Genomic DNA, 26,261 nt, shown 5'->3' on the forward strand with positions numbered 1-26,261 from the left:
TCATGCAGCCTTACGGCACCAGTTCCGCTTAGGCCTGTCTGAAAGATTAAAGGATGAACTGGCCCGAGTTGGCATACCAGACTCTTTGGAGAACCTAATGGCATTGGTTATCCAGATAGATCGGCGCCTTCGGGAACGCAGTGCAGAAAAAATAAAACAGACTCGTCCCACCTGGATGTTACCCCATGTGGTCATTGTGATACATTTGCCTATATGTCTCAGTGTACTGCTCCCTGCTAGCCATGGGTAGAGGTAGAAAGGAATTTCATGTGTGATTCATTCCTCTGACAGGTTATTGACGTGCTAATGTCCCCTCACTATTCTAAACGTTAATTGATCTATTGTGTTGTGTAAAGAAGATCTGTGTTTACCCTTAAAAGATGTGTATTGTATCATCAGGCTAAATGATTAGAGAAGTAGTATGTTAATTATTCTGATTGCTTCAGTGTAGTAATTAACTCCAGTGATGTCTTTATCTAAAGAAACGTGTCTGCAGGGTCGGCTCCGACTTGTCTCCTATAATCTGTATGGGAAACCCCACTGTGTGAGGGGGGCGTTCCTAACAGGCTGTAACCACATATAAGCTGAGTTTTTGTGTCAATAAAGTGTCTTGGTTCCAGCATCCAGTCTTGACTCATGTGTGGGAATCCTGTGATGTTCTTGTATGGAGAGGAGGGAATGTTTGACGGGGATATCATACCGATACCGTCACAAATTGGTTGGCAGCAGCGGGATCTTCCCTTCTACTCTCCTTCACACCCGGATTCCAAGCAGACACTGGAAGAACTACTGGAAGGATTGCTAGCAACAAAACCAAGCGGGTCATCATAGCGGAATCAATGGAGATAGACCAGGAGGACGGGATTGCAGCAACGCCAGCAGTACAAGAGATGGATACACCAGTGATTCAGGAGGAGGAATCGCCAGCCAACAAGCTAATGAGAGAGAAGCTAGCGTGGTTCGGCCCGAACCCAACGCCGGATGTGGTGCTGAAAGTGATGGACCTGTTAGCGGAGGAGGCTAAACAAATAAGGGACGCAGAACTACAGAAGGCTAAACAAATAAGAGACACAGAACTACAGAAGGCTAAACAAATAAGGGACGCAGAACTACAGGAGGCTAAAGAAATAAGAGACGCAGAGCTACAGGAGGCTAAAGAAATAAGGGACGCAGAACTACAGAAGGATAAACAAATAAGGGACGCAGAACTACAGTTAAACTGGCAGCAGTCCAACAAGCAGCCGCACCTTCTCCGAACAGTGAGTACAGCACAGCAGACGCAAGGAAGATTCCGTTTAGCGCTTTTAAAGCTTTTGATGAAAAGGACTGTGAAATTGATAACTACCTGGCGGATTTTGAGCGACAATGTAACCTGCACCGAATAGCTAGAAGAGAGTGGGTTGCAATATTGTCAGGCAAACTGTCAGGCAAAGCTTCTGATGCTTTCCGGACCGTGCGAGATCAGGATATCCATAGCTACGCCCGGGTTAAAGAAGTGCTCCTGGTTTGTTATGCAGTAACCCCAGAGTCCCACCGACAGAAGTTCAGGGACTCACGCAAAACCACGAAAGACTCTTACGCAGAATGGGCATGCCAGCTGTCCCTGTCGGCCTCTAACTGGGTTAACAGCAGCCAGGCCACCACCGCAGAGGACATTTTGCAACTAATGCTCCTGGAGCAATTTTACAATCACATCCAGACGGATGTCAAAGATTGGGTGAGAGATCGCAGGCCCATGACTCTACCAGAGGCCGCGAAGTTGGCGGATGAATATGCGGATACTCGCAAGACAAACCAGGTCACACCACGGGTACAACCTCCACGACCACGGCGCCCTCACACCCACCAGCCGCTAGATACCAACCTCCTAACAGACCGGTGACATCTAGCCCTCGCTATCCACGCCAGGAGGACAACGAACAACGCTGCTTCCGGTGCAAACAGTTGGGTCACTTCAAGCAGAATTGCCCCATGAATGACAACACCAGGTCAAATTGGTCTCAACCTGGGTACCGCCCACCAGCAGCAGCCCATTGTGTAGACTCGGCTTGGGATCCCCAGGAGCGGGGTCGGGAAGAACCATTGGGCACCCCTTACGAAGCCCTCATGGTACAATCTGCTATTACGGACAACAGGGAACACCATTGTCAGCTGGTCATGGGCTCCAGCCCTGAGCCGGAGGGGCCCTGGAGGGAGCTGGGCAGAAAGAGGCACTGCCGGCCATCCTTCAAGAAGAAGAGGTCCTGGAAGTCATATAACCAGCAGACCTGGGAGGAGAAGAAGCGACTGGAGGAGAGGGAGTCGCAGCGGGCGTCCCAGATGCGGGACGAGATGTTCGCCAAGGGCCCACCGGTGGCCCCTTACACCACCACCCAGTTCCTGATGATGAAGGACCACGTGGAGAGCCTGCAGGACATGAGCAAGCAGGATCTGATCCGTGAGTACATAGAGCTGGAGGAGTGCATAAGCCGCATGGAGGAGGAGAACAACCACCTGAGGTCACAGCAGGCTGACCCCCCCAGGCTCCATGAACTGGAGATGGAGCTGGAGAAGCTCCAAGAGGAGAACCGGCGGCTGCGGAGGGAGCAGGGGGTGGCTGACCTTATGGGGCTCTGAGTCCCCCTCTCTCTCCCCCCCCCCCGGACTCTGAGCACCAGTGCTACAACAAATATAACTTTTCCTTTTTATGAATCTCCTGTGATTGTCACTTCAGAGCCATAAACCTGCCCCCTCCCATAGCGGACACCTAGACGGCGGAGCACAGACCCATTCGCTGTCTTCACACTGACTTCTGGTGACTCTGCAGATTGCACAAAGACTTGGGACTGACCGGCGTGTGATCTGACGACCCGGTGACATACCTGAGTCTGAAGCAGTTGTCAAGGGAGGTCAGTCATGCAAACGGAGTTAACCTCGGACTAAAAAGCTCTGAACCCGTCAACCCTACTGGACCAGGGAGGTCCAACCGGATTTGCCGGAGCAGGGAGCAAAAGGGGGGCCATTGTGATACATTTGCCTATATGTCTCAGTGTACTGCTCCCTGCTAGCCCATGGGTAGAGGTAGAAAGGAATTTCATGTGTGATTCATTCCTCTGACAGGTTATTGACGTGCTAATGTCCCCTCACTATTCTAAACGTTAATTGATCTATTGTGTTGTGTAAAGAAGATCTGTGTTTACCCTTAAAAGATGTGTATTGTATCATCAGGCTAAATTGATTAGAGAAGTAGTATGTTAATTATTCTGATTGCTTCAGTGTAGTAATTAACTCCAGTGATGTCTTTATCTAAAGAAACGTGTCTGCAGGGTCGCTCCGACTTGTCTCCTATAATCTGTATGGGAAACCCCACTGTGTGAGGGGGCCTTCCTAACAGGCTGTAACCACATATAAGCTGAGTTTTTGTGTCAATAAAGTGTCTTGGTTCCAGCATCCAGTCTTGACTCATGTGTGGGGAATCCTGTGATGTTCTTGTATGGAGAGGAGGGAATGTTTTACGGGGATATCATACCGATACCGTCACAGTCATGACCACACATCCTGCTGCCAACAGACCTGTCTCAGCTAGATCTTTGCCAATCTCTCCTGAACCAGTGCAAGTCGGTTTAATACGACCCTCGTTATCTGCTGAGGAACGTTCACGCCGGAAACGGCTTAATCTCTGCCTGTACTGTGGGGGGGCCGGCCACTATGTACATTCATGTCCAGTAAAAACCCAAAGATGTTTGTCCATCTCGCCTACCAGCCAACCAGCACCCTCTGCCAATACAACTCACCTGGCCCTTTGCATCTCTTTCCAGCTCCCAGGAAGGACTGTGCCTGCTACTGCAATTATAGACTCTGGAGCATGTAGTTGCTTTATTGATTTGAACTTTGCCAACCAACAGTGCATTCCACTCCAGCACAGGGCACAAGGACTCTCCATCTTTCTGGCAGATGGTTCCCGTATTAAATCTGGCCTGGTCACCCAGGAGACTCCATTTTTACCCGTAGTTACGGCCACGGGTCATAAGGAACTTCTGAAACTCGATGCAATTGCATCTCCCTTGTTCCCGGTCATCCTCGGCCTACCATGGCTCCAGGCCCACAATCCGCAAGTTAACTGGGTCACCGGGGAAATAAAGTTCCAGTCCTCTTACTGTCAAGAACATTGCTTGCCCTCACTTCCTAAGGTGTCGGGCCCGCTGCTATGCCTGGAATCTGATACAGAGTTACTCTCACAAGTACCCAAGCCATATCACGAGTTTTTAGATGTGTTCAGCAAACGGGGGGCTGAGACTCTTCCTCCCCACCGTTCATACGATTGCCCAATTGAGCTATTGCCTGGAGCCGAGATCCCCTTTGGGCGGATCTTCCCCCTGTCCGAACGGGAACTAGAGGTTTTAAAGGAATATGTAGACGAGAACCTTAAGAGGGGATTCATCCGACCATCCACCTCTCCAGCAGGGGCCGGAATCTTTTTTGTGGAGAAAAAAGACCACTCCTTACGTCCTTGTGTGGATTACCGGGAACTAAATAAAGTGACAGTTAAGAACCGGTATCCTTTACCCCTGGTGCCCGAGCTGTTCCAGAGACTGAGAACTACCGCTGTTTTTACTAAACTTGATCTTCGAGGGGCTTATAATTTAGTTTGTATCCGTGCAGGGGACGAATGGAAAACGGCCTTCCGTACCAGGTTCGGCCACTTTGAGTATTTGGTGATGCCCTTCGGCCTGTGCAATGCCCCGGCCACTTTTCAGCACTTTGTAAACGATATCTTCAGAGACTGGCTAGATATCTTTGTAATCGTTTACCTTGATGACATCCTGATTTTTTCCACATCCTTGGATCAACACCGGAAACACGTTAAGATGGTACTCTGCCGCCTCCGTCAGCATGGGTTATATGCCAAGCCAGAAAAGTGTGAATTAGAGCGGCAGACTATTCAGTTCTTGGGCTTGGTTATTTCCACGGAGGGGTTTAAGATGGGACCCACAAAAGGTAACAGCTGTTCTGGATTGGCCTGCACCCTCAGACAAGAAAGGGGTGCAGCGTTTTGTTGGCTTTGCCAATTTTTACAGGAGATTTATAAAAGGATTCTCTGCAATCATTTCCCCCATTACTCAGCTCACAAAGCAGAACATCCGTTTCCACTGGAACTCCGAGGCCCAGGCTGCCTTTTCTACACTGAAGGGACTTTTTACCTCTGCTCCCATCCTGAGCCACCCAGATCCCGCACTACCTTTCCTACTCGAGGTAGATGCTTCGGAAACAGCGGTAGGGGCAGTTATCTCCCAGCGTCAAGGCCTCAAAGATCTCATGCATCCCATAGCTTTTTTCTCCCGTAAACTCTCCCCAGCCGAAAGAAATTACGATGTGGGGGATCGTGAACTTTTGGCCATTAAGGCCGCACTAGAAGAGTGGCGGTATCTCTTAGAGGGTGCAGCACATCCCATACTTATTTATACAGATCACAAGAATCTGGAGTATTTGAGAACTGCCAAGCGCCTGAAGCCGCGTCAAGCACGGTGGGCGCTATTCTTTTCCAGATTTGCATTTCACATCACCTATCGGCCAGGATCAAGAAACACCAAGCCAGACGCTCTCTCACGCATGTTCGATGATCCAAAGGATGCCTCAGTTCCGGATACTATTCTATCCGAAGGCAACTTTTTGCTGGTCCAGACAGATCTGATGTCCAGCTTAAAGCAAGTTTCAGCAGGAATGCCCAGTCCACCAGGGGTGTCCTTGATACCCAGGGATGGGTTACTTTGGAAAGACAGTAAAATCTTTGTACCGGCAAGTTTCCAGACCAAAGTTCTGAGCCTGTGTCACGATCATCCCTTGGCTGGCCATTTCGGGGTCCACAAGACCCTTGACCTGATTCAGCGCATGTTTTGGTGGCCCAGGCTTGAGAAGGATTGCAAAGAATATGTGCAGTCATGTGTTGTTTGTACCCAAAGCAAATCTGCTAGGACCAAGTCCTGGGGTCTTCTAAGACCGTTACCAGTCCCTGACCGTCCCTGGAGTATGATAGCCATGGACTTTATAGTCGAGTTACCCCCATCCGAAGGACATACAGCCATCTTTGTAGTGGTCGACCGCCTCTCCAAGATGGCCCACTTCATACCCCTGAAAAAGACGCCTTCTGCAATGGAAACAGCCCAGGTGTTCATCCGGGAGATTGTAAGGCTACACGGAATTCCAACCAACATTGTGTCTGACAGAGGGGTCCAGTTCACCTCTCGCTTTTGGAAGGCACTATGCCAGGCCCTGAAAATTGAACTATCTATGTCCTCTGCCTACCATCCTCAGACAAATGGACAAACCGAGAGGACGAACCAGACTCTTGAGCAATATATACGATGCTTTACCACATTTGTTCAGGACGATTGGGTAGCACTATTAACGTTGGCAGAATTCGCCTTCAATAATGCCAGTCACTCGGTTACGGGTCAGTCTCCATTTTTTGCAAATTATGGGTTCCATCCTGTCTTCTTACCTAACATTATCCCTGAATCTCCAGTTCCAGCAGTACAGAATACTGTTGACTTCCTGGGTCGCAACAACAAATTGTTACAAGAGACTATGGTCAAGGCACAGGCAACTAATAAGAGAATATATGACCGAAAGAGAAGAGGCGAATTGTGTCTCCAACACGGGGGACCAAGTGTGGTTGTCTACTACCAATCTTAGAATGGCTTGTCCCTCGAAGAAATTGGCACCAAAGTTTATTGGGCCTTTTTCAGTCAAGAAAAAACTAAATGAAGTGTCTTATGAACTTATCTTACCTAATTCACTTAAGATCCACCCGGTGTTCCACGTGTCCCTGCTGAAACCCACAGTACCTGATCCCTTCCCAGACAGAGGACCGGGGCCACCTGAACCTGTGATGGTTGATGGAGACGAGGAATATGAGGTGGAGGCTATCGTAGACTGCAGGAAAAGAGGTAACCAACTACAATACTTGGTCAAATGGAAGGGGTATGGACCAGAGGAGAACTCCTGGGAACCCAAGCAGAATGTGCATGCCCAAGAGCTGATCCAGGCCTTCTTCTGAAGCCACCCTCAAAAAAGAGCTCTTTTGGGCACCCGGAGGTTGCCCATAAGGGGGGGGGGGCAATGTCAGGGATCTGCCACCTAAGGGTTAACAGTGCAGACTGATTCCAATGATTGGCAACAGGCTGCCTTATTTAAACCCCTCAGCAGCACTGTGTCCTTGCTGTCTGATCTGCATTTTATCCAGAGACCTGATCCTGAACCTGCATCATTCTGACCTGGCTTTCTGACTCCGCTGCCATCTCCAGTCCTGACCTGCTCTGTTTACCTGTCTGCAAGATCCTCTGTTGCCGAATCCAGCCTGAAATCTGACCATTCCTTGCCTGCTGCTTTTGTCTGTACTGATCTTCCGTGTATGACCTGGCCTGTCTGACTCCTCTCCTGCTGTCGCCTGCACCTGCATGTGCATGTTGCTCTCAGGCGTACCTGCATCCGGTGACCTGCGTCCGCTAACCTGCATCCGGTGACCTGCGTCCGCAGACCTGCATCCGCTGACCTGAATCCCGCTGACCAGCATCCTGCTAACCAGTTAATCGGCATCCGCTGACCTGCATCCGGTGACCTGCATCCGCTGATCAGCATCCGCTGATCTGCATCCAGCTGACCTGCACCTACAGCGCTTCAGCCCTTCTCATTAGACTTCATCTCCAATCTCAGAGACTCTGCAGGCACTCATACCCCACTGTGCTCCTACGGTCACTGTCTCAACCCCAGTGACCCCGGAACCAGGACGGTACGAGAGGTCTCCCTCTGCACGTCAGGCTCACTCCCAAGGTACGTGTCACTATCAATATGAGTGAATGTGCCAAAAAGTCCACAAAAAGGAGAAAAATTACAAACAAATAAATGTCCATCAATGAAACGTGGGTTGACGCTGAAAAACATATAGCCACGTGGATCATCATGCGGAAAACATTCCTTCTGACTATGTGAAATAGATGGAATAAGCTTACCAGAACCAGTGGATCTACTTGTCAGCGACAGCAGATCATAAAGGCATGGAAAATCCCAAAACGGCGAATCTTAGTAGTTGGAACCACAAACTTGGCCGTTAGGACCCGACAGTCCTCGATTGAAGACCCTTGATGGATGGTATTCTGGATGGATGGAACGGACCAGAGCTTACAGGTCATCCGCCCTGCTTCCAACGGGTGTTGAGAGGTGGAAAAGAACCCCCAATGGGGTTAGCAAGGCACGATGGAACAGCTCCAAAAACTTAATCCAACAAGTCATGCAAGGAGAAAGAAAAAATGGAGCTCCAATGGTGCAGGTCAAAATGGTATAAAAGGTTTTATTATAAAACCAACAAAAACATTGTCATTAAAAGTGATCACAACTTGAAAAAAATGAAAGATAAAAGCAATATGGGGAGTGGCATACCAAGCCATATGCGTTTCGTCCGACTAGGACTTCTACTGGGGTATCTACCTGCTCTCCCCATATTGCACATATTGCCAGCCCCATGTGAACATTTTTGATGTTTGTCATATCCGGACGTTTGTAGTACCTTCCTTTTCCACAAGATGGCACTGCTCTATCCTAGTCCAGATACCATGTGATCTGGCCCCATAGGATATATGTCCAGCTTTGACCAGGGTTTCACCCGGCGGCGCACTGCACCTCATTACTACCTATGCGCGACGGTTTCGACGTCTATTGTACGTCGTGACATCACTCTTGGGGCGTGGTTTCGTGCTCGGCTATGCGCTGCGTTCCACTGCTGTGCTGCATGTGACGGCTGCGACGTTCCTCTGTACGTCACAACGTCATGTTTGCGGCGTGGCTCTGTGTCTAGCCTGGTGTTACAGGCATGCGTGTGCCCTTTGCCACTCGTCCATTGCGGGGACTTGGCACATGCGGTTGTTCGTTTACAGGGGTCATGTGGCTGTGTGGTGCTGTGAGTCTGTCTTGGTGATTGGCCCATCAGTGACGCTGCAGCGTTTGACACCATTCTCCCCTCCCCCTTTTTGTCCTATACTCATTCCATTGGGTTCTCATTGGAGAATTCGATTAAGTGTTCTCATTGGCCACTTACTTTTGAGACCCGGCCAATGCAGTACGGGGGGCAAACACGTGGGTGTTTATCACCGCGTGTCACAACCCCCCCCCCCCAGCATTTTGGTGGGCTTTTCTAATGCTTGTCATTGGCTCAATAGAGATCACTTCCGGGTCTTAGACAGGTGTCATTGTTGACCTGAGAGGGGTTTTATATGTTTTCAAATGTGATTGGTCTGTGCTTGGAGAGTGCGAGCTCAGCAGGTCATGTGGTTGACTCTCCTCCAATCGCAGACATACGTTGTGAAACTTGTCTCATTGGCCAGTTTTTCAGTTTAGTTTGGAGTGTTTATTATAAATACATGTGCAATATGGGGGAGCAGGTAGATGCCCCAGTAGAAGTCCTAGTCAGACGAAACACGTGGGGCTTGGTACGCCACTCCCCATATTGCTTTTATCTTTCATTTTTTTCAAGTTGTGATCACTTTTAATGTCATGTTTTTGTTGGTTTTATAACAATAAAACCTTTTATACCATTTTGACCTGCACCATTTTTTCTTTTTCCTTGCATGACTTGTTGGATTTAGTTTTTGGAGCTGTTCCATCGTGCCTTGCTAACCCCATTGGGGGTTCTTTTCCATTTCTCAACACCCGTTGGAAGCTGGGCGGATGCCCTGTAAGCTCTGGTCCGTTCCATCAGGGCCGGATTAACAATGGGGCTGATGGAGCTGCAGCTCCAGGCCCCTTTCTCAAAATAGGCCCATTTTCCTAAAAAAAAAAAAAAAAAAATTTTTTTTTTTTTTTTTTAAGAATTTTTTTTTCTAAGATCGAATTTGGGGGGTTGTAGCTCGATGACCAGAGGTCACAGAAACCCCACATTTGGGGGTAGGCATGGGAAGAGCTACCCCACAACTGGTTAAAATATGGGACGGCTATCATTTATGGTTCCGGAGATACGGGCCTGCTTGCACAGCCTGTCAGAAGCTACATTCAGAGCGGCCAATATAAATACAAGCTGACACACTGCAGCAGACTGATAGGATCACAGTGCTTATCATAATTATTTGTATATTACTCATGGTAATTAACCCCTTGCCACCCAGGCCAATTCTGACACTTCTCTCCTACATGTAAAAATCATCATTTGTTTTTTTGCTAGAAAATTACTCTATGGTGGTCTTTGCACTTTTTATGTTGCAGGGTACAGAGCTGCACGATTCTGGCTAAAATGAGAATTGCAATTTTTTTGCTTAGAAGATAGATCACGATTCTCTCACGATTGTTGCGGCGTAACATCATCTTTCACATTAAAACCAAAAAATGGGCTAACTTCACTATTTTGTTTTAATGGTTTTTATTATTCATTGAAGTGGGAAAATGCAGTGTGACATAAAATATTGCAGCAATAGCCATTGTATTCCCTAGAGTCTCTGCTAAAATATATATAATGTTTGGCAGTTCCAAGTAATTTTCTAGCAAATAATATTGCTTTCTAACTTAAGAAATGTGGTTAAATTTAGTTACAATGTTAGTTAGTTACAATGTTTCATTTTGTTTACAAACTTCGCAGACTGCCCAGATTTGTTCTTTACACACAGAAGTGTATCCCTTTGATCTAAGAAGGAAGTGTCAGTTACAATGTTTCCTGTTAAAAACTTGGCAGACTGCCCAGATAATTTCTTTTGACAGCTGAAAGTCTCTCCACTTGTTATATGAAAGAATCAGCAAACTCTGCATTGAAGATCGTCAGGGGGGTTGAATCGAGATCACAATTTTTTTAACGATTAATTGTGCAGCTCTAGCACGGTATTTGCGCAGCAATTTTTCAAACATGTTTTTTTGGAAAAAAATGTTTCATTCATTAAAAAAACAGTTAGTTAGTTAAGTTAGCACAATTTTTTTTGGTATCCTAAGCGATGCTTTACATTTTTTTAGGTTACATGTTTAGAGTTACAGAGGAGGTCTAGTACTAGAATTATTGTTCTCGCTCTAACGATCGTGGCGTATGTAACCTGTGTGTATCTGGCTCTGATACTACCAGTCACTACCCAGCCACTGACTAGTATCTCTCCCCAGCCTGTCCCCACATACCCTCTCACCTGCTGACCTGTGGATGGGGGAATCACTCCTGCAGTGTTATTGTGTTCTGCCAGTGCGTACAATGATCAGTGTTGCTAACTTTACCTGGCAGCACTGATTGTTTTAAGAAAAAAAAGGCTGGTTGTACTCAAGTTGATTAATAGATTGACTTGTGTAAAACCAGCTAGCCCATACATAGACTGACTATGGCTGGTCTCTGCATAATTGGCGTAATTTCAATCCATGTATGACCCGCTTAACCACTACTCAGTCCCTAAATATCCTTCCACTCCTGTACATAGTGCTCACTGTCATACTCTCCACACTCCTCTCCTGTACATAGTGCCCACTGTCATACTCTCCACACTTCTCTCCTATACATAGTACCCACTGTCATACCCTCCACACTCCTCTCCTATACATAGTGCCCACTGTCATACCCTCCACACTCCTCTCCTGTACATAGTGCCTGCTGTCATACACTTCTCTCCTGTACATAGTGCCCACTGTCATACCCTCCACACTCCTCTCCTATACATAGTGCCCACTGTCATACCCTCCACACTCCTCTCCTGTACATACCGCCCACTGTCATACCCTCCACACTCCTCTCCTGTACATAGTGCCCACTGTCATACCCTCCACACTCCTCTCCTATACATAGTGCCCACTGTCATACACTCCTCTCCTGTACATACCGCCCACTGTCATACCCTCCACACTCCTCTCCTATACATAGTGCCCACTGTCATACCCTCCACACTCCTCTCCTATACATAGTGTTCACTGTCATACCCTCCACACTCCTCTCCTATACATAGAGCCCACTATCATACTGTCTACATTCCTCTCCTGTACATACTGCCCACTGTCATACCCTCCACACTCCTCTCCTGTACATACTGCCCCATCATACCCTCCACACTTCTCTCTGGTACGTACTACCCTCTGTCATACCCCCTCACTCTTCCTGTACATACTGCCCATTGTCATACCCTTCACACTCCTCTCCTGTACATAGTGCTTTTTTCCGTACCCTTTGTACTCCTCTCCTGTACATAGTGCCCACTGTTAGACCCTCCACATTCCTCTCCCTCACCTGCACATACTTCCCACTTATATACCGTCCATACTCCTCCCCTATGTCGCTTACCCACAAAAACAGTTCTTTAAAATTATACTGAATATCCTCAATGTTACCAGCTCTAGAATGGACACACTTTTGATAGTTCAACTAAAGGAAATCTCAGTTCTCATATTTGTTCTGCCCCATTATTAGTACTCATTTAATTTTGTGATTACTACTATGATGTATAGAGGAACATCGGGGATCTTAGCTATTCTAAATATAGCACTTATATAAAAAAGTGTCCCTGAAAATATTTTTTAAATGTTGGCAACTGTGCACTTAGGCACTGCCCAAGGGCCACCGTCCACCGGGTCAGTAGGGGGCCCCATGAGAGGCTCCTGGGATCCTGTGATAATAAAGCGGTAGTAAACTTTCCTGACATTACTACTTTTTAGAGGCCCTGGGGTAGGTTATGCCACAACGTACAAGTATGCACAGCATATTAGCACATTAGTGTACACTTCAATTTTCAGAATGAGCCCTCCAGCGCTGTGATGAATCAGGCGGGGCCTGGACACTTCTATCTTCACCCGGTCTTCCTTCTGGGTTCTGTGCCTTTGGTCACTTGCCTTGGCTGGGCTGCGTTCATGTCATTCCCACGCATTTATTTATTATTTATTACACCCCATTCACACCTCCGCGACAAAACGCCCGACGCCGGCCGCTCGTGCCGCTGGAGGGGAGAATTCCCATTGCTGTCTATGAGATGGTTCACATCTCATAGACGCCGTACACCTGCGGCATGAAAAAAAGTCCCGGACCCTTTTTTCCAGGCGGCATTGGCATTCGGCCATACAAAGCAATAGGAAGGATTTGTAAAAAAAAAGTTACACTATTCGCGGCAAAATAGGCCGCGTACGCGGCGTTACTTGTCGCGGAGGTGTGAATGCAGCCTAAAAGGCCCCACCAAAATCCTCAGCACCAGGCCCATGATGTTTTTAATCTGGCCCTGCGTTCCATCCATCCAAAATACCATCCATCCAGGGTCTTCAATCAAGGACTGTCTGGTCCTAACGGCCAAGTTTGTAGTTCCAACTACTTAGAGTCTCCAGACTCTAAGTAGTTAGAAGGGCCAGACGTACTTCCCGTAATTCCATGACGTTGATGAACAGGATCATTCTGTCCTTGACCCTTTCCCTTGAGCTAAGAGCCCAAGGGTCGCTCTCCAGCCTGAGAGACTGGCATCTGTAGTCAGGGCTCTCCAAGTTACCAGGAGAAAGGATTTTCCTCTTTTGCAGGTTCTGATCCTGTAACCACCAGTTTAGGCTTAAGCATGCCTGAGGAGATGAGCACATTGGATAATCCAGAGCTTGTCCTCCTCCTCTAGTACATCATGCAACGCAGAGATCCCTCCCCTCTTTTTTGGGGATTTAGTGCTTGCTACAAAACTGATGTGCTTCCCATATGGGAGGAGTGATCACTTCCTGTCTAAAGACTTTTGGTCTACCAGTTCACCTGATGATGAAGTATAACCCAGCAGGTAATGAATATTAGCTTGACTCTGTGTCTCATGATGTACTCAAAGAAAAGGATTTTACAGGCAAGTATGACGTAAAAATCCTATTTTCACCTTTTGATGCTTCTTATGATCTTATGTTTGGTGAGTGCGCACTGCATTGGTGAGAAAGCTGGTGGAGGCTGGTGATCGGTAGTTGCACTTATATTTTAAGTATGGAGCTTTACTCACTTGGGTGTAATTTATCAGAGAGGTAACAATATTACACTATATTAGTTTTTTTTCCTTTTTCTGGCCTATCTGGAGTTCCAAAAATAAGGATCAAAGGAGAGGATTCATCATAGAGTGGCATCATCAAAGTGCCTTTGCTGCACTTAATTGTGTAGATAACAATTTCTGGTAAGCCTTCAGTCTATATGGTGGTCAGACACATTCTTTTGCACTTACTGAGTGGGAACATTGGACTTTTTTTTTTTAACACAGGACTCTTATTTTTATGTAACTCACGTTTATTAATCATTACAGCGCTGCATATTTTATGTTTATTGCTTTGAAGGATTGGATATATTTCCTTTTTTTGCTAGCAGCTGTTACTTTATTTATTTTTTCAATTTTGTTATCGCAGTTTCCATCTTCCCCTGTAAGCTGTGGAATGACCCAACAGTCTCTGAATTTTTGTGTCTGGTTTGCCTAGGGCAGGACATTTTTACCAGGCTGCAGTTTCTGAGGCCAATAGGTGTCGTGCATTCACATGTGCTGGTAACAATCTTTCTGAAAGTACAAGAACAAAGACTACCTCACTAGTATGTTGCTGCTTCTTCACATTCCAGTAAGGTGATCAAGCTGTGGGGTTATCACAGTAGAGAAAATTCAGGGCACATGGCTGGCTGTGCTTTGTGGTAGGGCTATGTACTTCTGAATGAAATGGAAAGGGGAAAAAAAACTAAAACACTTTAATCTGTTCTTTTACAGAGGCCAATGAGGGCCAGACATTGTAAATCATGTAATCGCTGTGTGAGAAGGTATGATCATCATTGTCCCTGGATTGAGAACTGCGTTGGAGAGAAGAACCATCGAGTCTTTATGTTATATCTGGTTGTCCAGCTTGTTGTTCTTCTATGGGCCTTCCACTTAGCTTGGTAAGTAGATATTTCTGTTCCAGACTTCTACTAGTAGATACGAGAGAGAAGGCGCCTCCAGATTATAAACAGTGTAATCTTTAATTTACAACAGACACATGTATCCACTTACATCTAATTACTGTGTATCCGGCACAAGTCCTATAACTGGCCCATAGTGTGGCATCAATCCGCAATAGGTACAGGCTGTGATGGTTCTCCTGTCACTGTCTATCTTCGTCCTCTCGTCTAACAGGAAATCCAGATGGTCAGGATGCTGAGAGCGAGGCTTGGAGCGCAGCGTCGGGCGCGATGAAGTCATGGGCAGTAGTAAAAGCGACAACGTTTTTGGAGCATGCGCTCTGAGTTACCAGGCGCACTCCTTTTTCAAGCATTGAGCAGTGATTTTAATGATGCTTAAAGTGAAACAATAAAAATGAAATATTTCTTTAAATATCGTGCCTAGGGTGGTGTCTATAGTATGCCTATAAAGTGGCACATTTTTCCTGTGGTTAGAACAGTCCCTCAGCAAAATTACATTTCTAAAGGAAAAAAGTAATTTAAAACTGATCGGCTGTAATGAATTGTCGGGTCTCTGCAATATACATAAAACTCATTGAAAAAAAACAGGCCCTTTGGGTCTGTTATAAATATTAAGAGGAACCCCGAATCAAAAATGTAAAAAATAATTGCGGGGGGGGGGTCCCCCCAAATTCCATACCAGGCCCTTCAGGTCTGGTATGAATATTAAGGGGAGCCCTGCGACAAATAAAAAAAAACATGGCATAGGGGTCCCCCAAAAATCCATACCAGACCCTTATCTGAGGACGCAACCTGGCAGGCCACAGGAAAAGAGGGGAGGGGGACAAGAGTGTGCCCCCCTCCTCCAGAACCGTACCAGGCCACATGCCCTCAACATGGGGAGGGTGCTTTGGGGACTGACCTCATCCCCACAACCCTTGCCCGGTGGTTGTGGGGGTCTGCGGGTGGGGGGCTTATTGGAATCTGGAAGCCCCCTTTAACAAGGGGACCCCCAGATCCCGCCCCCCCTATGTGAATTGGTAATGGGTACATCGTACCCCTACCATTTCACACAAAAATTGTAAAAAAAGGCAACAGACAGCTTGGGACAAGTCCTTTATTAAAAAAAAAATATTTTCCAGTGATGTAAATCCACGCCGCCAGACGTACCGAAAATACAAATAAAAAAAGCCACAACAGCTTCCGCCTCCATGGGAGACTCTCGCCAAGTGATGCTTCTGACAGCTGTTATATAGCTGAGGGCAGGGCCCACCCGGTGACTTAAACGGGTGACCCCGCCCCCCTCTGATGCCACAGGGGTTTCCCCGTGGGGTCAGGGTCATACGTTTACGTTCCTGGGCAGCCCCGTCCTCCGCTATATAACAGCTGTCACTGGTGGAAGAAGTGTCACTCGGCAGGAGTCTCCCATGGAGGTGGAACTATTGCTTTTTTTTTCTGGCGACGTGGATTTACATCAATGGACATTTTTTAATAAAGGACTTGTCCCAAGCTGTCTCGTCTTTTTTTTACACTTTTTTTGGTAAAATGTTAGGGGTACAATGTACCCGTTACCAATTCACTTAGGGGGGTTCGGATCTGGGGGTCCCCTTGTTAAAGGGGGCTTTCAGATTCCGATAAGCCCCCCGCCCACAGACTCCCACAACCATCGAGCAAGAGTTGTGGGGATGAGGTGCTTTGGGGTCAGACCCCATGTTGAGGGCATGTGGGCCTGGTACGGTTCAAGAGGGGGGTGCTCTCTTGTGCCCGCCTCTTTTTCTGCGCCCTGCCAGGTTGCATGCTCGGATAAGGGTCTGGTATGGATTCTTGGGGGGACTCCTACGCCATTTCTTTTTTTTAAATTTTGGTTTGGGGTATGCCGTTTTTTTTCATGTTATCTATATTGCCGAGACCCGACAATTCATTCGAGCCGCGATCAGTTTTAAATGACTTTTTTTACCTTTTTAGATATGTAATTTTGCTCCGGGACTGTTCTAAAAACAGGAAAATTGCGCCACTTTACAGGCATACTATAGACACCAACCAGGCATGATATTTAAAGGAATATTTCATTTTTATTGTTTCACTTTAAGCATTATTAAAATCACTGCCTGTGGGAGAGGAGAGGGAAGCTGACGGCTGAGTTGGTCGGGGGCAGTGGTCGGTGGGGCAGTGATCGGTAATTGGCCCGTTTCTCCGCTCTCCATCGTGACAGATTTCCCAACCCCCCCCCAGCCTGCGGGAGAGGAGAGGGAAGCTGGTGGCTGAGGGGGTGGAGGGGAAAGACACAGCGAGCGGATGAGGAGGGGGCCAGAGAAGAAGGGGGCCGCTGGAGGAGGCAGACATGGAGGACAGTCGGGGATGATCGGTGCAGCAGGGACAGCTGTGAACACCGATCCCCCATACCTAGCTTTTCAGGTGAAAGCCGCGGGAGGGAGAGAAGAAGCGGCTGATGAAAACCATGCAAGGGGGATCGCGGTATTCACAGCTGTCCCGTCGCACCGATCATCCCCCGACTGTCACTGGACATTCTCATGTGTGCAGAAGTGACGGGGCCGCGAGCACGTTCTGCTTCTTCACAGAATGCGCTCTGTCACTCCTGCACATGCACGGCAGTGTCACCAGGCGTGAGGCTCGTCCTCGCAATGCTGGCTGGCCAGGGCAGTGTAGTGGTGGGCAGAGCAGTCGTCTGACGTCACGTCTCCGCCCACCGAGAACTAAAACGCCCACAGATTCGGGAATATTGCGGAGGCTCCTAGCAAGTGAGGGGGTGACAATAAAAATATACGGACAACTGCAGGAAGCATGTAAAGCCTTATATATTTGAAATGTGGCAATTCTTTAAAAATGATGACAGTGGGTTTACATCCACTTTAATGTGGAATGTATATTTCTTGCCAAAAAACATTATTTAATTTATTAATTATAAGTTGTTCTAGGTAAAGTTCCACTTACATAAAGATGAGGGGGTGATGTAACAGGTCTTCGTTTAAATTTTAAGTCCCCTATCTAAAGAGATTTAAAGTTTCCTCTGTAGATCAGTGTTTTGGCATGTGTTCTACTTTAAATGCTTCCAGACTGTTAGTAAAAAAATATATGCAAAGATTGACCCCAGAAACTTCTGTTAATAGAGTGACAACACTGAAAGGTCTGTATGCAGCGGAAGGGTTGCTACTCTTAAAGGAACACTAAAGGTTCGTTTTTTATTAGATCAATTGATTGCTGTTAGCTAGAGCATTTAAATATCACTTACCTCGTTTTTCCTTTTGACCTCCAAAATACAGTAATCCAGGTTTGAAAATGCCATTTCCTGTCTCTCCTCTTCTTGCTTTCCACCAGCATCTTCGCCGTTTTGCATGGTGGAAAGCAGAATGTGCTCACCCCCTCCCTATGACTACAGCCCTGTGTAAAGATGCTCTCTTATCCCTCACAGGCATGGAGGCTAAGCCTAATGGGAACTGTAGTTCCCATTAGGCCGTGATGTAGCAAGAATGAATGCGCACCGCAAACCAGGAAGTTAGTGAGAATAATGATTCAGGAGTGACGGAGGTGAATAAAACGGCTCGATTTTAACAGGTATCAAACTAGTTATAATGCAAAACATTACTTTTTACTTTATCAGCTACTGTCAGACTTTAAGAGGAAAATATTTCTCTTTCGTTCATGGACGGACACAGCAGCATTGACCTTAGGGTTATGTACCTTTTCTCTAGGAGAGACTAGGCAGAAAAAAACAGCACTTTTAGTGTTAAAAACACTTTTCAGTACAACACCTCCCATGGGGGCGTGTCCCCCGGGTACATCCCACTCTCTGGAAGCATCCAGCCTCAGCTTTCATCTGCCTAGCGTCAGGAGAGCTTGGCCTTTTCTGGAGTCCATGTGCTTTGGAGTTTTTTTGCGATTTTTTTTCTCGCCTTGATTTATTTTTTGTTCCTGCTTTTTGGATCCTGGGATCTCTATCAACTGCCGACTGGGTGACAGGCTGGATTTTGAATCCTTGTAGTCGTCCCATGTTCGGCCATCGAGCGTGTGCCGGTCTTTTACTAGGCCGTCCACGACATGCCCCGTTGCTCCAGGGGCGGCCGGTGAACTACATGTTCCAGGGCGCACATATGACCGGTCTCTATGGCTGTGTCACAGTGTGCCGGGCCGACAGCCATGCCGCATGCGGACGTTGGTTCTGTCTAGAATGCCTCCAGCCGGTGGTCGCAGGACGGGTAAGTAGTGTCCCCTTGCTTCGGCGGGGTGATTTCGGCTGGTGCATTCCTGGGGAGGTCAACTGAGGGTCCGCCCTGCTTTCCTCTCCCTCCTTCCCCGTTTCTGGGTGGCGGCTGTGAGGTGGGGGTCCACCTGGGGGGGGCTCTGCGACTGCCGGGGGGGGGGTTGTTCTTCTGAGGGGTACTATGTGTTTACTGTACTGGGCTGCTATTTTTTTACTGAGGTGCTGTCTGTGTTGGGCTGTGTGTTTTACTGTGTATCTGCACGTGTACGGCCGCCATTTTGCCAGAGCCGCGGTTCTATGTATTCGGCGGCCATTTTACTGTAGCCTGCATGCTGTTTTGTGCATGTCGGTGGCCATTTAAGAAATTCTTTGGCCTCTAGTGCCTGAAATAACGGCGTGCACACCGTGGCTTCTCTCTGAGGGAAACGACACAGCACAGACAGCACTTTTCTCAGCTCTGCTCAGTGGTACAGCCTGTCCTGGGTGGTGAGTCCCCGGGGGTCCCTGCTCTCGTTTTCAGCCAGGAGGGTGACCGGTGGGTCCTGTTTTTGGGTCTGCTGCTAAGGTGGCATTTTTTTTTGTGGTGGACAGCATGGAGTCTGAACCACCAGGGCCCTCATGTGAGGCTTCTTCCCCACTCATGACAGACTTAACCCTTAGTGCCCCTGCTCCTGTGGCCTCGCTGGATGCTGTGACGGCAGTCCTGGAGGCATTTGTTGCCAGGATGGAAGCGGCTAGTGGCCAGAAGGGCGGTAAAAAGCGCCCCCTCCCTGAGCCTGCTTCTGGGGATGTCACTGACGCAGAATCAGGTACTGCTTCTGCTTTTTGGAAATCCTCCCCAAAAGGGTATCTCCTCCGTCAGTGGACCCCCTGTGTCCAGGCTGAACAAAGCTACCACATTGCCTGTGGAAAGGGCTCCCGCCTTTAAGGACCCCGCAGACAGGAGAGGTGAGGCTGAGGCCCGCTCGTTATTCACAGTGGTGGGGTCGGCAGTGAGACCGGTTTTGGCCGGGGCTCTGGTGTCACAGACTCTTACTGAACGGGCTAAGTCCCTGGTGCAGGAGCTGGAAGCGCAGAATGCTTCTGAGACCTGCGTTGACCTGGCCGACCAGTTGGTCCAAGGTCTAAAATTTGTCTGTGAGTCAGCCCTGGATACGCTTCCCGTGCTTTCCAGGGCCTCCGGGGTGGTACTACGCCACATTGTGTGGCTGAAGTGTTGGTCTGCGGACCAGTCCTCTAAGAAGTCCCTGGTGAACTTACCCTTTAAGGGTGAATGGCTTTTTGGGGCTTCCCTGGATGACATCATAAAGGATGACACAGGCGTAAGAGCACTCTGCTCCCGCAGTCTGGGAAGGGAGCCTCGCCGTAGGCAAGGGCCCTCATTTACTACCCCCAAGCGGTCTTTTCGTTCGCCAAGTGCGACAGGAAAACGTTTTCAGGGTGCTAAGACGTCCACTGAAGGACAAAAGCGCACTTGGTACCGCAAGCCCAACAAGCCTGCGGACAAACCTGCCTCCGCCTGAAGGTTTGCCTTCGCCCACAACGCAGGTGAGGGGCCGGCTTCGCAAATTCGCGACTCGGTGGAGGTCTCTTCTTTCCGACCGTTGGGTTTGCAAAGTAGTTTCCTCAGGGTACAAGATAGAATTTCTCTCTTGTCCGCCAAACAGATTTTTTCCCTCCAACCTCCGGCTTCCTCCGGGTCGCCTAAAGGATCTGTCAGGGGCTGTCCAGGATCTTCTGGTCAGAGGAGTGATTGTGCCGGTTCCCTCACAGGAACGCTTTCAGGGGTTTTACTCCAATCTGTTTGTAATCCCCAAGAAGGACGGGGTCCGTCCAGTCCTGGACCTCAAGGCCCTCAATTGCTTTGTCAAAGTACAAAAGTTCAGGATGGAGTCGATACGCTCAATAATAGCAGTGCTCCATCAGGGGGATTTCCTAGCGTCCTTGGACATCAAGGACGCGTACCTGCATGTCCCCATATGTGCAAAACACCAGAGATTTCTGCGTTTTGCGATCGGAGAGGACCACTTTCAATTTGTGGCCCTCCCGTTCGGCCTGGCCTCGGCACCTTGGGTCTTTACCAAGGTGCTCGCCCCGATTCTGGCCCTGCTGCGGCAGAGCAGGATCGCTATCGTGGGATACCTGGACGATCTTCTGAGAGCTTCCTCAAGCTCAGAGTTAGAAGAGGACGTGTCTATCACCTGTCAGACCCTCTGGGAATTCGGTTGGCTACTGAATATACAGAAGTCAGTACTAGTACCGTCTCAGCGGCTGGAGTATCTGGGGTTGGTCCTGGATTCTTCGGAGGCAAAAGTTTTCCTCCCAGCAGAGAAGCGACAGACTCTGCGGTGCAGCGGTTGGTGACCCAGAAATGGGTGTCGCTTCGCTTTTGCATGAGAGTACTGGGTCTGATGGTGGCCTCTTTCGAGGCAGTCCCGTCTGCCCAATTACACACTTGAGTGTTACAGAGGGAGATTCTGTCACGATGGAACAAGCTTCCTTCGTCTCTGGATTACCAGATTCGGGTGAGTCGACTGACCAAGTCCTCCCTAGTGTGGTGGCTGACATCTCCGGTACTCAGGGACGGAAAGTCGTTTCTGCCGTGTCACTGGACAGTGATCACAACAGATGCCAGCCTCTCCGGCTGGGGGGGTGTCTGGGGTGTCCAGTCAGCCCAGGGGCATTGGACTCAGGAGGAGTCCCGTCTTCCGATCAATGTACTGGAGCTGCGAGCGATCAAGTTGTGTCTCTCCAAGTGGTCTCTGGGCCTACAAGCAGACCGGTCAGAATCCAGTCCGACAATGCCACGGCCGTGGCATACGTCAATCATCGGGGGGGCACACGAAGCGAGGCGACGGAAGTCGCGCACATCCTCCGGTGGGCCGAAAGCTACGTTCCATCTCTGTTGGCGGTGTACATTCCGGGGGTGCTGAATTGGCAAGCCGATTATCTAAGTTGCCAAAAGCTGGACCAAGGAGAATGGTCACATCACCCGGAGGTGTTCCAGACTCTGTGCCAGAAATGGGGCACTCCAGACGTGGATCTTCTAGCGTCCCGTCTCAATCAGAAGGTGTCACGATTTGTGACCAGATCGAGGGACCCGTGGGCGGACGCGTCAGATGCGCTGGTAGCGCCTTGGGGTCACTACCGCCTAATATACGCCTTCCCTCCCCTGCAGGTTCTTCTTCGCCTGCTACGCAGGGTGGAAGCCGAAGGGATACCAACAATCCTGATCGCCCCGGATTGGCCGCGCCGTCCCTGGTACACGGACCTGGTGCGGTTGGTGGCAGACGTCCCTTGGCGTCTACCCCTGAGAGAAGACCTGCTGTCACAAGGTCCTATCTTTCACCCTGCTTTATAGTCGCTGGCTTTGACAGCGTGGTTGTTGAGAGCCAGGTGTTGAAGGACCGAGGCCTGTCGGGCCCGGTGATTTCTACCATGCTACAGGCACGGAAGTCCACTTCACAAAAGATTTACCATCATACATGAAGGGCCTACATCTCTATGTGTGAAGAGATGAAGTGGCACCCTCGTACATACGTGGTGTCCCGAATTTTGCTGTTTTTACAGCGTGGAGTGGATCAGGCTCTAGCCTTGAGTACGGTGAAGAGTCAGATCTCAGCTCTAGCTGTCTACTTTCAGCGACCCTTGGTGTCGCACTCCCTGGTGCGTACGTTTGTGCAGGGGGTCCGGCATGTGGCCCCTCCTGTGCGTCCTCCGCTACCTCCATGGGACTTGAATTTAGTGCTTTCTGCGCTTCAAGAAGCTCTGTTTGAGGACATTCGGAAGATCCCCTTGTTGACTCTGTCTCAGAAGGTAGTTTTTCTGGTGGCAATTACTTCGGTCAGACGAGTATCTGAACTGGCGGCCTTGTCTTGCTACTCCCTACTTAGTTATCCATAAGGATAAGGTGGTGCTGCGACCTCAGCCATCATTCCTTCCAAAGGTTGTTTCGGCCTATCACATTAATGAGGACATTATTCTTCCAACCTTATGCCCTCAGCCGAAAAAACTCAAAGGAGACCACTTTACATTCCTTGGACTTGGTTCGAGCCCTACGGGTGTACTTGTCTGCTACGGCTCCGTTTCGGAGGTCGGACTCACTGTTCGTGTTGGTGACTGGTCCTAAAAAAGGTCTGGCGGTCTCGTCGGCCACCATTTCTAGGTGGATCAGACAAGTCGTGCTCCAGTCCTATGCCCTAAAGGGGCGGGCGCCTCCCTTTCAGGTCACGGCGCATTCGACCAGGGCGATTGGTGCCTCTTGGGCTTTCCGTCATCAAGCGGCTGTCTTACAGATTTGTAAGGCGGCGACCTGGTCGTTAATCCACACCTCCAAATTTTCTAAGGTGGATGTGAGTGCATCTTCGGATGCCTCCTTTAGCCGCAAGGTTTTACAGGCGGCAGTTTAAGGTTGAAGTTCCTCCGTTGAGGAACTCTGGTTTGTTTGGGGTGAAACCTGGTTTGCTGTGTTTTTTCCCACCCCTCGAAATTTTTGACACTGCTTGGGAACGTCCCTAAGGTCAATGCTGCTGTGTCCGTCCATGAACGAAAGAGAAAATAGGATTTTTGTACTCACCGTAAAATCCATTTCTCAGAATTCATGGACGGACAGAGCACCCACCCCTCCTTTGTTTGTACTGCTTGTCTACGAACTGAGGCTGGATGCTTCCAGAGAGTGGGATGTACCCGGGGGACACGCCCCCATGGGAGATGCTGTACTGAAAAGTGTTTTTAACACTAAAAGTGCTGTTTTTTTCTGCCTAGTCTCTCCTAGATAAAAGGTACATAACCCTAAGGTCAATGCTGCTGTGTCTGTCCATGAAATCAGAGAAATGGATTTTACGGTGAGTACAAAAATCCTAGATCAGAGAAATGGATTTTACGGTGAGTACAAAAATCCAGATCACGAGTAGAGTGGGGGTGCCAAACGGATGAACTGCCTATGATGAACACCATCCTCATTAATGTTAATTTTGGGAGCAAATTTCGATTTAGTTTTAGTCTTAGGACTAAAATGGCATTTTAGTTTTAGTCCCCACTTTAGTCTTCTGCAATTGTTTTAGTCCTATTTAGTCGACTAATTCTCCAGTCCATTTTAGTCGGAGTGAAAAATCTAATATGTTATATTTTATGGTATTGAGGTATGAACATGCACTACAGACCATGTTAATTTTGAAGTCAAATTTCAATTTAGTTTTAGTCTCGGTCTTTTGACTAAAATGCTATTTTAGTTTTAGTCATCTCAATTGTTTTAGTTTTAGTCATCTAAAATAGTATTCATTTAGTTGACTAAATTAACACTGCTCTCACCCCTATGGTGCTCCTCACCCCTGTGGTACACGTGGTGGGCGGAACGCCTTGTTAATGAGTTTAGATTGATTTAAGCATGCATGGAGCACTTGGCACATGCTGAAATCAATGCAAACTCATTAAACCGTACACATTCAGTGAATGCTCATGTATTGCAAAGTTTGCAGTACTTGTACTTTCACTGAATGTGAACGGCTTAAGGAGTTTGCAGCACTGATCACTTTATTGCAATATCATGATCTGTATATTTTGTTTCCATACTAAGCCCTTTAAATGTGATTGGCTGCTTGGCACACGCACATTACAAATAATAATTGTAACAATCAATTTTACCTGCTATCCTTTCTCTCCTATTGTCACAGACAGACCCCACCCCAGGCCAGCTAGAAGATAGAGTGTAGGAAAGCCATGTGGAGCATTAGGCTCTGCCAGTCAAATTATGTGCAGCCAGTCTGGCCAGTCACCAGCTGCTTTTGGGGGACCCGACCAAGCACACCCATAATATTTACAAGTGCTGCGCTACAGCAAGCTGGACTCAGGAAAATGGGTCAGGGGTCTTTTACGAGGCCCCCCCCCCCCCCAAAGTGCCAGCCTGGGCCAAGACACAGCACTGGGTACACCTATCCTGACTGCAGTTCTTCACCCCCTGTGGTACACCTATCCTTATGGCAATTCCTCACCCCTGTGCCACATGGTACACCTATCCTGACAACGGCTCATTGCACTAAGCTATGGTTTTGGGGGGGGGGGGGGGGGGGTGTTGTGAGTAAGATTGCTTTTACATGAAAAAGTGGCAAAATGCTGTTAAATTAGACCCTGAGTATAAGCAATTTCTCCTTGAGCGTTTTGTTTTAACGATGTGATTTTCCTGGTACAGGTCGGGTTTCTACTCTGAAGCCACTTGGAGTGAATGGCTGCGTGTGAATCTCTTCTTGCTCCTGGCTTTCATCCTGATCAGTATTGTCACAGTAGTGGTGTGCCTGCTGATTGTATGCCAGCTCTACCTAATCTCCTGCAATTACACCACCTGGGAATTCATGTCTTATTATCGCATTTCCTACCTCAAGCAGTGCGACTTTGACTCCAACCCCTTTGACAGGGGAACAGTGCGGAATTTGTGGAACTTCTTTTGCACCCACGGTCCTGTGACCTGGGAGTGGGTATATTTGAGGAATGCTTACAACTCAGTATGAAACCCCCCTCGTGACTCTGGACAAAACCTGGACTACTGTTTGCCAAACGAGTAAAAGGATCGGACCTCATATCTGTATTATTTTGCAGAACAATTGTTACTGCATTTTAGTTTACAGAGAATGTCAGCAGCACTGAAGTCTTCACTTTTATCTTCAGAATAATACACATTCTGGAGAATACATTGGCCACTTACGTCTGTCAGCTGGGATTACAAATCATTGGATAAACGGACAACAGCTTGCCCTGGAGTTGGATCGGAAGTTCCAGGGACTATGCGGAAGACAAATGTTATTGAGGGAGATTAACTAAAGCGGGTGCACAGGGAATCTGGTGCAGCTGTGCATATCAGCTTTTATTATCAAAACTTGACCTCTGGAAAATTTTACCCCCCTTCATCTCCAGGCCATTTTTTGCTATACAGCACTGAGTTACTGAAATGACAATTTGCATGGTCATGCAACACTGTACACAAATAACATTTATGTCATTGTTTCCCCACACATAGAGCTTTCTTCTGGTGGTATTTGATCACCACTGAATTTTATATTTTCTTTGCACTATAAACAAAAATGCCAGACAATTGTGCAAAAACAAAAAAAAACTTTCTTCATAAATTTAGGCCATGTTTTTGGTTAAAAAAAAAAAAAATCCCAATAAGTGTATAGTGATTGGTTTGTGGGTGGGAACGACGTTATAGAGTCTACA

The 26,261-nt window shown here is 48.0% G+C and overlaps 1 protein-coding gene across 2 annotated transcripts in view; it reads left to right on the forward strand.

The window, feature by feature from the left end:
• ZDHHC12 (zinc finger DHHC-type palmitoyltransferase 12) overlaps window positions 1-26,051 on the forward strand; it is a 51,479-nt gene extending 25,428 nt beyond the window's left edge. For both annotated transcript variants that reach the window (XM_040324728.1, XM_040324729.1), the window contains exons 4-5: window positions 14,667-14,833; window positions 25,240-26,051. In XM_040324728.1, coding sequence (XP_040180662.1) covers window positions 14,667-14,833; window positions 25,240-25,555 — 483 coding nt within the window. In that variant the 3' untranslated portion in view covers window positions 25,556-26,051. The remainder of the gene's footprint in view (window positions 1-14,666; window positions 14,834-25,239) is intronic.
• Window positions 26,052-26,261: the final 210 nt, after the last annotated feature.

The sequence above is a fragment of the Rana temporaria genome, chromosome 9 (genome assembly GCF_905171775.1).
Source record: "Rana temporaria chromosome 9, aRanTem1.1, whole genome shotgun sequence".
NCBI lineage: Eukaryota > Metazoa > Chordata > Amphibia > Anura > Ranidae > Rana > Rana temporaria.